Raw genomic sequence first — 12,336 nt, 5'->3', positions numbered from 1 at the left:
ATTTTATATAGATGAGTGTTTTTGCTTCTATTTATGTGTGTACAATGTGTGCATGCCTGGTACCCAAGGAGGCTAGAAGAGGGAGTTGGGGCTCCTGGAACTGGAGTTATCAATGGTTGTGAGCCACCATGTGAGGCTGGGAATGGAACTTGGGTCCTCTGGAAGAGCAGCACGTGCTCTTAACTGCTGAATCATCTCTCTATGCCCATTAATGATATTTTAAAATTAGTTTACAAAGTTGTAGCTCCCATAGGCTTTTTCACATACCCTTGGTTTGGATTAGCCATTTCCCTCTCTCCTTTCTTCTGTGTCCCTACCCCGGTGCCCTCTTAAATCTCTCCATCCCAGAATGCCCTTCTCCACTTCCATATCCCTTGTATCCTACTATTCCTTCCCTCCTCTTAGGGTCCCTCCCCTCATCCTCCCTCAGGTCATCCCTACTCTGAGTTAAGTGAGGATCTTTTTCACTTGGGAAGACCGGCCTCCCTTTTACTCACTTTCTCAAATCCTTTCCATCCCATTTGATCCCAGCTTCTTACTCCAACCATCAGCCAGAGGAGAGGTGCTGGTAAAGTGTGGCACTTGGGTGGGTAAACCAGAAATCAGGGTGGGAAGGGGAGGTGGTCAAATTACCTGGGAAGACTCAGTCAGCATCAGCACCAGTATCCTTACATGAAAGCACTCAGCATCAGCACCAGTATCCTTACATGAAAGCACTCAGCATCGGCACCAGCATCCTTACATGAAAGCACTCAGCATCAGCACCAGTATCCTTACGTGAAAGCATTCGAGATTAGCAAGGAAGGGCACCATTCAGCAAGATGCCGGGATTCTGGAAGGCACAGAAGAAAGAGAGGTTTGAGGGGGAAATCTGAGAATGCCAAAAGTTCTCAAGTCCCATGTTTGAATACTTCCTCTCTGCGCAGTGCTTGGCTCTTCCAATTTCTATTCATCACTGGAGACTAACTGGGTAACTTGAAGATGGCTGGTACTGTGCAATGCCTATCAGAAGGTAATTCATTGCTTTCATAACAGAGGGGATGGCCACTGGTAGTTAGAAAAGCAGTCTCATCCATCTTTAAAGATAATTTCTATGACTTGCTTGACATTTAATTTAACGTGGGTCTCCCCAAAAGATGATGATTTAATGCCTCCGATTCTTTAAAGTACCATTTTTCCTTCCAATAGGTTTTGTCTCAAACATCCTTTTTGTTTTTAATTTGAGAAAAAGGTCTGCTTTTAAGACACAAAGTAATTCCAACTGTGGGGAGGGGTAGGACTCTAAGGTCAAACATTTGACATTGAATCCCAGAGTTAAGCTTCTGTGCATTGTAGGAAGAAATGAGGGTAAATTTGTGCTTGTGGAATGTGATGGTGGATTGCAGCTGTGCCTAGAAGATAAAGCCTGAGAAAATAAGCTTACGTACTACAGTCACGGACCATCCCGGTGCGGATGCCGGTCACACATCTCCCTGCCTCTATCTCTCTATCTGTGTCTCTGCCTTAAACTATATTGCACTTATGGAACAAGACAAGACAAGGAGGGAAGGAAGGTGATCCGGGAATCAGTTGGTCCGATGCAGAGTCTCTCGGACTATAGCTAACACTGAGTCCACCCTTTGCTGGGGTGAGCAAACCCACCTACTAAGCTGTGTGTGCCTGTAACTCTAGCCCTGTGGGGACGGAGGGCTTGCTGACTGTCAGCCTAGCTCCAAGTTCAGTGAGATACCCCGTCTCAGAGGGAACAAGGTAGGGTGTGACAGAGCAGGGCCTCCCGCATATATATCCCTCCATGACTCTACATGTACACATCATCACATACATATATGCATACATACAAACATACATGTATGCACAGGCACATACACACAAATAAATAGATACATTAAAACTTTTTTAAGAGAAAAAATTTAAAGGTTCCCCCAAGTAAAGCCAATTACAGGAGTTAGGTATTATGTAGACCCTCCCAAACATGGCTGTGTAGATGCATCACCCAGAGCTTTCAAACAGTCAAGTACATCCAGCCTAGGTTCAAAGCTTCTGATTTATATGTTTGTAAGTGGGGCTTCCAAAATTCTTCAACATTCGGGCATAAGGATCACTGTACAAAAGCCTCAGGGTCCCTGTGGTAAGCCCCGCTCAGATGTGTCACACGTACCCTGCAGGAGAAGCTTCACTGTGACCACCTTGCTTAGGTGATCACTAAGGGGATTTCCTTATATTTAAATCATATTTAAATATCGCATAAAACAGTAATTTGGCCTGACTGGAGCTGGGAGTGGGCTCTCTCCTACCGTTATATGAGCCACCATTAACCACTATAGGGTGAGGTAGCCGGCATCTCACAGAAATTATTCACAGTAGCAAGTCTAGGCCTCTCCTTGGAGCCTCTGTAATGCTGGCTGCATGTTCCCTTTGGGCCCTCCACTCCTCAGGGTCCCTGTCCCTCCCTGTCCCCTCCCTGTCCCTGTCTCTGTCTGTGCCACCTGATTCCAAGCACTCTCAGCGTGACATCTTTCATGAGTGTCCTCTCTGTTGTCTGTGTCAGGTCTGTTTCCATACTTGATTTTTTTTTTTAAATCCCATGAGCCCTTAAAAATGTCTGTACTGTTCTTGTTCCAGTCCCTAACTGAACCAGGAAGGAAGACTGCACAGTCCCTCTGCCAGATACTAGCCTCAACTTCCACCTCAAGGGCAGCAACAGCAAGAGGGCTCTGGACAGAGTTAAGAGGATTGAGAAAGAGAAAGACTGAGGGAGGGGAGAAAGGAAATGCAGTCCGGATAGGTGATGGTCCAGCATTTACCAGGAGGCAAGGCAGGAGAGGCAGCTCACACAGAAGAGCAAATGGTTTCCCTTTAATGTTGCCTTCTGTTTCCTCCTTCCGTCCTGATCATGGACTAGGAAAACATCCGTGCTGCCCCACCCCGTGCCATCTTCAGCAACCCTGTCCTGCATACCACACACAGAAGCCCCCTGTCTTCCCAGAGGCCAGATGCTGAAAGACTTAACATCCCTGCCTTCCCACTCCAGCATGAGCTACCGGCTGCCTCTGCTTTCCCACAGTCCATGCTAGAATTTCACTGTGCTGTATTCACTGTCTGGGTTCACAAAGACGACTGTGCTGCTGTCCTCACAGACGGCTCTCTCAAGGACCCTGGGCTATCAGCTAGAAGGAAGGCTTCTGATAAAAACAACAAAACAAAACAAACAAAAAATACTTTCATTGACTCAATTTCTAAACACTGAAAGAAATGCCAGCTAATTTTTCTTATGAAGCACACTGACTAGCGATCAGTTTCAAAATGCTCACAGAGCCCTTTCTAGACAGCCAAACAGAACTCACTCCCGCAGAGGCTGAGTCCTGACAGGAAACTTTAGTCAAGAGTGAACATCTCCTAAAGCCATTTGCATGGCCAATGCAGAGATAAACAACCCTCAGCCGACCCTTGGTCTGCACAGCCTCTCTTCACCAAGGGCAAGCTGGGCTGCGGGAGGCCCAGGAAGCACAGGACAGCGTTTTCACTGAGAAATCACTACAGCTACAGCCCTAATGGCCTTGCAGGTTGGCTCCTAAGTGCTAATCTTTAAGACTGATGCAGATCTTCAGGAAAGCCAATAAATTCCTATTAGTGCTCTGCTGCAGCCCGAAATGTAAATTAAAGTGTACAATTTGGATGTTAATTTACAGATTCGCTCTGCTTCCTGTGGTAGGTTCCTCCACCCCCAGCCCTGGTTTTAATATGCATGCTGGCTGGTTTATGAGTCAAATTCATTTTATTTGAAAGGATCTGGGGAAAGAAGAGTTTCTGATTTAAAGGAATCCAATGGGCTTATTTTTTGATTGCTGGGGAGAGGATGATCACCTTTCAAAATCCAGTTATCCCTCGATTTATATACTATGTGGATTTACAGGTTCCCATTTCAGATCTACTTAAAGTGGTAGACGTACTTAGTTTATGAAGCAAGTAATTTATACTTCCTTAGTTAGATGATGTTTCATTATTAAATGAATTAGTCAATAATTTCCAGAGCCATATCTGCCAGAGGGTTCTGACTGTCTTTTTTTTTTTTTAGTTCCAGTTTGGATACCAACCATAGGCGAATTATTCAACTTGTCCTGGGCTGTTTGCCTCTTCAGTAATAAAAGAGGACCAAATCAAATTGTTCTCACTTCTCCAATTTCCTATGTGTACCCGTTGCTTTAACTTCTGTGCTTACTTGGATCAAGCTACTTCTATGGAGATAAGTTCTCTAAGAATAATTTTTACATTCCTCCCCTCTGGCTTTAAAGCGATCACACTGGAGCCTGCCTTAATAACTTGCACCAGGCTGTGATTTTGCGAGATGTTTTATGAATTCAGCTGTGTTTACTCCTGAGAAGCATGGGAGGCTGCTTGAGGTGGGGGAGGCGGGCCTGTATAGTGCTATCCAGTGGGTAATCATTACCTTTATGACCTTGAATTCCCTCTATGTGTTTATGATCCCCGCAGTCAGCCAATCACCATACGTTCTCCTCAAGACAACTGCTATTACTGTCAGGGATATGCTTATAAGATTTATTTTTGTCATTATTTCTTTTTTTAAATTGTATTAATACTCTGCCCATGTGTGAGAGAAGACCGATCTATCATTCTCCATCGCTGGCAGCCGAACATATAAGAGAGCCCATATTTCTTTGTCTCGAAATCGGGAGTTCTAGGATGAGGGCTTCTGTGTACAGTTGTCCAGTGTGTGTGTGCTGCACAGTCTTGCAACTCAGGGCCATCATTCATACGCCTTGTGCGGAGTACCACCTTTCCTGGGATATTCACAGGACTTGGGCTGTAGGCTGTAGAATGCTTCTGCAACTGAAGCATGTGTCATCCCATGGTTTAGACTACAACCGGAAAGAGGGTAAGCGCACGGTGTCCACAGGTGCTACGCATTTCTGCTACTACATGTCCAATACCGTGGGTCTCTGTTTTCTCATTACCTTCCAAACGCTTTTGGGCACAGGGCTTGTTGATCCAACTAACTGAGATTATGAACTGCCACACCACCCGTGGCGTTTTCTTTGTGCCCTTTCCAGCACTTAATTTCCTATCCCTTTTCTTGCTGAAATGTGTGTGTGTGTGTGTGTGTGTGTGTGTGTGTGTGTGTGTGTTTCTTTAAATTCAGTGATTGTTGATAGTTTTGTTCCAAGTGACACTCTGTTAGGATGAAACCTGCCTTTTAAAAGAAGAGTTCCAGTGCATTCCAGGCAAGCGAAGAAGACCACCTGGTTGAAAGGGCTCTCCTTTGCAAAGGCAGAAAAATGAACATCTAGCCCAGGGTAGGTGTTGGTCACTAGGAAGGAGAAAGGGGTACTCTGCTAGGACCATTTTTTCCCCTTCTCCAAGACCTCATCTCTGCCCAAGCCTGACTTCATGCACCAGGAGCCACATGTGTTGTTGATGAGAACAGCACAAGCAAGAGATGGTATCCATTCTGGCTGCTAGGCTCTTGGATGAGTGCAAGGTTATTGCCCCTCCTGTTCAGGATGCTTTTTGGTAAAGTGATCATCTCAGCTCTGATCTTTTCCAGGCCTGGAAGACTACCATTCTGATGCAGCAGTTAAATTCACTCTGCCCACTCTGGGACAGTGCCCTCCTCATCCCCTTATTACCAGGAAAACTCCTCCATGATTCTTAGCTCTCTGGTTAGACACCTCTTTTCCTCAGAGAATCCTGTGTCACTCCTCAAGAATTGGTGAGACAACCCTACCTGATGTTTGACATACCTTCTATTTATTAACATTATAATGCTGTACATGTTATTACTGAACATAACCCTGTGTGGTGCCTTGGGGAGTAAGCTCCTCATTGGCAGGAATTACCTTAAGCTCTTGCCTTCCTTAAAGTAGCAATGCCTTGCACACCTAGAGAAAGAATAACGTATCTTTGTACTTGTTTCTTTGAGACAAGGTATCCTAGAGCCAAGGATGACCTTGAACTTACTAGGTAGCCAAAGATGACCCTGAACTCCCTATTCTCCTGCCTCTACCTTCCAAATACTGGAGTTACAGGCGTGTGCCCCTCCATCATCTTTACGGAGGCTAAGGGCTGGACCCAGGGCTTTGAGCATGCTATCCGAGGCACATCCCCTGCCGCAGGGTATTTTTCTGAGAAAGAAATGCAGTGTAGATCTAGTGTTACTTACAATGTACTGAGAGAACTTCCAGCTGGGCATAAAGACTTCAGCGATTAAGAATCAAAATAAACCGAAGGAAGCATATGGAATTTCTGCAGAGAGAAAAAAAACAACCTTTCTAAATATTGAAGTTGTCATCAGTGGAAAAGATGGATATTTGTATAAATATAATAGTGAAAACAAAATATGGCAGAGTCTATTTAAATAAGCGGAAGTGCAACAGAATAGAGTAAATGTGGCAAACATAACTAAAGTTTGATGTTCAACAAACATAAATAATTAACGGAAGATCTGACATACTTATTTTGCTAGTGGAAAGTAAAAATGCATGCTAAAAACTTGTACAATCACTTTGGAAATCTATGTGGCACTATCTCAGAAAAGTGAGAATAGGACTTCCTCAAGACCCAGCTATTGCACTCCTTGGAATATAAGCAGAAGATGCTCCAGCACACAACAAGGCCATATACTCAGCCATGCTCATAGCGACCTTATTCATAATAGCCAGAACATAGAAACAGCCTAAGTGTCCCTCAGTAGAAGAATGGATAAAGAAACTGTGGTACATTTACACTATGGAATACTATTCAGCTATTAAAAACGAGGAATTCCTGAAATTTGTGGATAAATGGACTGAACTAGAAATTATCATAATGAGTGAGTTAACCCAGAAGCAGAAAGACTCAAATGGTATATACTCACATATCTGGACACTAGGCCAAGGGATATGTCCCATGAAAGTCTTCAGTTATCAGGAAAGTGGGACAGAGGGGGGGACATCCTATTGGGATTCTAGGTGAGAGAAGCATGGGAGAATGGGGAAATAGAAGAATCCAGAGGGTCCTAGAAACCTACAAGAAGAACATTATGATGGACAGGTCTGGGCCCAGGGGTTCTGCTCAAACTATGGCACCAACCAAGGACAATACATGTAGTAAACATTGAACCCCTACCCAGATCTAGCCAATGGACAGGACACTCTCCACAGTTGAGTGGGGAGCGGAGACTCACTTTCACATGAACTCTGGTGCCCCATATTTGACCATGTCCCCTTGATGGGGAGGCCCGGTGGCACTCAGAGGAAGGATAGCAGGCTACTAAGAAGAGACTTGATACCCTATGAGCATATACAGGGAGAGGAGGTCCCCCTCAGTCACAGTCATAGGAGAGGGGAGTAGAGGGAAAGCAAGAGGGAGGGAGGAATGGTAGGATACAAGGCATGGGATAACTATTGAGATGTAATATGAATGAATTAATAATAATAAAAAATAAAAGAAGACAAAAATGCATGTTAAAAATAATACAAACTGCAAAATAATAACAATAATGTACCACCTCAGGAGTCAATTCAAGAAATGTAGATTTTAAAAAGCTTAGAGTAGGTAGTACCTATTAGAATAAATAAAATTAAGTCCCAATATTCATAACTCAGTGTGCAAATTCAACTATTATGATTGACGTGAGCCAGTTTATTATGGAGAGCAATCAGGGAATATAAAAAGGGAACTAGGATGTTTTTATGTACAAACAACTCCCTAATAAATTAAAATATGGTTAAATTGGAGTTGAATAGCAGGATATGCATAATATTAAGGGGAAAGTTGGAAAAGTAGGTGACTTGAATTGGAGAGAGAGGAGAGAGTTCAGAACAGAAGAGCAGGGAGGGAAGAGGGATTAATAACACAAAAGAAATCTGGAAAAGCCAAAGGGAATCATATTATGTGATATTTCTTTATAGCTACATATAACACATATAAATATGTTATATATACACGTGCCTATAAAAATATGATCTATTACTGGTGGTGGTGGCTGCCTCCCTGAAATGGAAAGTAAGTCCCTACTGCTGAAGACATCATATACTCCTGACACAGGACTCAAGGCTGACCTGAAAGCCTCCTTCCTCCCTGAGGAAGCTTTCAGAGTGCCGGAACTGTGCTGTGCACACTGCCAAGGGGAGGAGGCGATTGCTAGTCCTGCCCAGTTGTGATGCTTAGGACGCTTAGGACGCTCAACAATGACCAACATGGCAGGCTATCACTGAAGGTGCAATAGTGGTGCTTATATTCCTGGCAGTAACCAATAACTCTTTAATCGTATTTAAGGCTCACTCAACAGAAGGGAAATGATAACTGGTAGCAGACATCTAGCTAACCACCCGGGGCTACTGCGATCATAGATCTTAGAGAAGAAACTACTACTGCCATTTTACTAAATCAATATAATTCTTAAGTGTATCCTAGACCTATCTTTATACCCACATATAAGTGTAGCTCCCATATGTCACCAAAGAAGCCTCTCTTTATGACAGAAAGCCATATATAGTCAAGACGCAGAAAACACATGACTGTGGGGTACCCAGCCTCAATTAATACATCTACCAAACAGGAGGTGCACCTGCAGCTCAGGGAGTGTCATGGAAGAGGAGGCAGAAAGATCTTAAGAGGCCCAGGAAGTCTGCTGCGTGATTGTGTCTCCTAAAATGACAGGGAAGCCACAGCCATGATACCATGACAATATGGCTGCCTAAACCAAACCTAAATTCTAGTGGAGGTGCTGACGTGGAAGGGAAATCTCACAAAGCTTCGTAACCAGATAAAGAGCTATAGGCAGCTAACAACTGCTGAGGAGGGAGAATTAGGCCTCCCAAGGGAGGTGCCCACTAAGTAGTTATCCAGTACCAAGTGGTCAGCCCGGAAATGGTACACACACAAGCAGCACTACACAGACACAGCAAGTTGGTTGTATTTATATATTATAGAGATAAGTGTAATAACAAAAAGAGACCATGATATTTAAAGTACCAAGGGGGTAATATAGGAAGGCATAGAGGGAGCAGAGAAATAGTGTAATTATATTTTAATCTTTAAAAATTATTTTTTAAAAACTTGGATGAGAAAAATAAATTCTAGCTAGAGATGTTAACACATTGTGACAACTGGAAACAAGGCAAGTGCACTTGATGGGAACAGCAGCTGTCGGGGCCATGCTGATCTGACAAGCTCATGGACTGTGCCTAACTGGAGAAACCTGATATGAAAGAAGGCAAAGAAAAAAATTCAAACCGTGCTCACTGTTTGCATCCTCACAAAGGTCAGAAGGGAAATCAGTCTCTACAGCCTGCTTAGCCTTTAATCTTCCCTGGCTCATTGAAAAGAAGAAGAAGAAGAAGAAGAAGAAGAAGAAGAAGAAGAAGAAGAAGAAGAAGAAGAAGAAGAAGAAGAAGCAGAAGCACTGGAAATAAAAATCTGTTGATAAAATTCCCTACATTGGGCCGAAAAACCCAACCAAACAAACAGGGACAGCCTTAAAAAGGAAGAGATGACTAAACATACATTTTAATTGCAGTGCACACAAAGCTTATCGCTGACTATTAGGACCACAGTCTTTTTTTTTTTTTTTAATCAAACACATCAAGGCTAGATTTGTTTTATTAAGTAAAAGGCAGCAATCAGAGGAAGGCTAGGCGTTGGCTGTAGAAACACCCCAGCGAGACCACATGGCAGGCTTGTGTTCCACCGCACAGCGTCTCTCACCTCTTCCCTCCTAGCCTCATCTCTGTCACTTCTGACTCATTCCTGCTATTGGTTTGTAGTTAGCAGAGTTGATCTAAGATTTGTATTGATTATGGCTTGGTCCCCTTTTGGAGTAAAGATGTCTATAAGTCAGAAAAAGGGAGAAAGCAAAACCAAGAATAGCATGGAGTGAAAGTGAGAACTGTACCAATCCACTGAAGAGACCAGAGAGTGGTCAAGGCAAGATGGCTGACCTGGGACTAGCCCATCCCTAAAAGCCACTTCTGTCAGGCAGTGCTTCATGCCTTTGGGCTGCCACCGATATTTTTTTAATTTTTATTCTTTTAGTGTAGGGAAAGACTACATTTTTTCAGGGGTCCTTTCCTTTAGATGTATCCTTTGTATGACGGTATTCTGCTAGGTAGTTGACTTGTAGTCAAGGAATCATCCTTTCTTTAGACTTCAGTCCCCTCAGTTTCTCTACTTCTTACATTTTCTGGGGCGAGCTTTGGTTCATTGTCTCAGTTTCCTCCCACGTCTGTTGGCATGACGTTCTTCCTTGCCATTGTATTACAGAGTCATCTGCCACAAACTTGGCTTTTAGAACATTTTTATATGTTCAGACACAGGAACTTTTTGACATGGGTTTAGGGTCTCTCTATGTGATAGAAAGCAATCATAATTTATGCTGAAACAGTCAATGTTGTCAATATTAAAAATATTTCTGCATTTTTTTTTTTTTTTTTTTTTTTTGCTAGAAACATGATGGAGATGGGAACAGCTGTTAATTAAGATTACACCATTCTGACTTCTAGCCAGTCCTCGGGTATAGTTAGGCAGATAAACTGTTTCTTTCTTCTAATAACAGTTTTTCTCTCATGACACAGAAAAAGAGCATAAAATTAAGCTGTTAGAAATCTCATTAGTTATAAATTTAATGTCAGATATTTAAATAGAAACAAACATTAAAATGTAAGTGGTATAATTAATTCCTTAAAAGCCTTAACATCTCTGGAAGAAGAGTCAATTATTCACCAGCCATATTTTTATTAGATGCTCTCAAAGGGTCTTGCTAGATTAAAAGGCTTTCCTGGAGCCTTTGCACAAGTGTCATTTCTTAAAACTATGCAAGGCTGGCTCCTATAGAAATGGCTGGAGACTTAGGGACTAACCCATGACATCACAGCCATCTTTAGAAGACTGATTAAGTAGATGGAGATTTGTACATGAACATCACATGGTACAGTGATGATTCATCTGATTGCAGGTTGTAGGCTCAGGACAGCTGGCATTGGTCCCTGTGTATTCTCTCTCCATCAAGGAAAGTAAACACCTCTGACATCCAACAGCAAAAAAAATTCACATCTGAGAAGTGAAAATAATTAAGATGGAAGTGACCTTATGGAATTTTTTCTGAGTAGTTTTTCTATTCTTGGTATTTGTTAAAGATGCACCAAATCAAAATGAATTAACAGCACTTCACACGCCTTGGTCAATAGCTGGGCACTGCGTTGCTAATTCGCACATACTATTTCTCATTCACCAAAACCTTTTCACTTACTCTCCCTGGAGCTTCAGTGGACGTTTATAGATGCATTCTGCTTTGTTGTAGAAATCTGCACAACAATGAGTCTTGTGACTCAGATCCTCTAAATTCTGCTTTGAGGAAATTGCCATGATCACGAAGGACCAGAATAACCTGGATTATTCAATGGGAACAGTTTGGGATCATTTCTATCCAATGTCCATATTGAGTACCTCTCAGTTTAGTCTCGAACAGGATACACTTAGCTTCACCTTCAATGACTGATGGCAACGGGTCTACCGTAATCCCGCACCCCACGTTCTTTAGCTCCCCTCTCCTCTGATGACTGCTCCCCTCTCCTCTGATGGCTGCTCCCCTCCAAGCCCCTTGCAGTTCAGTGATCTGCCTCTGTCTTCCTTGATTCTTCCATTGCTTCACCAAATTAATCTTCCTCCCTTTTGGTCATCTGCTTTTATCTTTTTCTAATTATTTCCAACAGGATAACACATTTTGCCAGCTGCCCTGCCCTCTCTGACATTTTCTGGATGCCTTTTTACCTGTCTTAAGTAATTGGGCCTAACAGCCATCATGTGGGTCAAATGAGGATGGCATCCCTGTAAAGGGTAAATTGTTGTCATTGCTGACAGATGTTGGGTCTGGAGGAAGTGCAGCAGTATTTATAATTTTGTTGTTGTTGTTTGTTTCTTTGTTTGTTTGTTTGTTTGTTTGAAGACAAGTTCTCACTTGGAAGTCCTGGCCAGCTTGAAACTCAAAGATTGGCCTTTCTGTGCCTGCTGAGTATAGGATTAAAGGTTTAGGCTACCACACCCTGCAGGAACTCACAGCATAAACAGGGATTCTTATACAGGCCAGCTGGCATGGGGTGACGCAGCTTTGGAGCCTGAGCTGGGACAGAAGGGAGGTCATGTGATGATGAGCAGGCAGGATGGGGGTGGAGGGGTGGGGGAGTTAGACTATGAGAGAGGATCATATTTTCTTGCAGCAAAAATGGGAGAAGATTGATCATGTATAGGGAGGGTTGGTCTAATAACTAAATGTGTTCCAATATCTGTTAGGTGTAGTTGGAACCAGTTCTCTTGTAAATCAGAGAGTTAGAAATGCGATAG

General features: G+C 43.0%; 1 protein-coding gene across 1 annotated transcript in view; it reads right to left on the bottom strand.

The window, feature by feature from the left end:
- The window catches only part of LOC127194176 (ubiquitin-60S ribosomal protein L40-like), a 54,753-nt gene extending 43,392 nt beyond the window's left edge, over window positions 1-11,361 (bottom strand). The window contains exon 1 of the mRNA XM_051151502.1: window positions 11,246-11,361. Within this exon, the coding sequence (XP_051007459.1) occupies window positions 11,246-11,361 (116 nt within the window). The remainder of the gene's footprint in view (window positions 1-11,245) is intronic.
- Window positions 11,362-12,336: the final 975 nt, after the last annotated feature.

The sequence above is a fragment of the Acomys russatus genome, chromosome 10 (genome assembly GCF_903995435.1).
Source record: "Acomys russatus chromosome 10, mAcoRus1.1, whole genome shotgun sequence".
Classification (NCBI taxonomy): Eukaryota; Metazoa; Chordata; class Mammalia; order Rodentia; family Muridae; genus Acomys; species Acomys russatus.
Note: the sequence above shows the minus strand (reverse complement) of the source record. Positions and strands in the feature narration are given on the sequence as shown.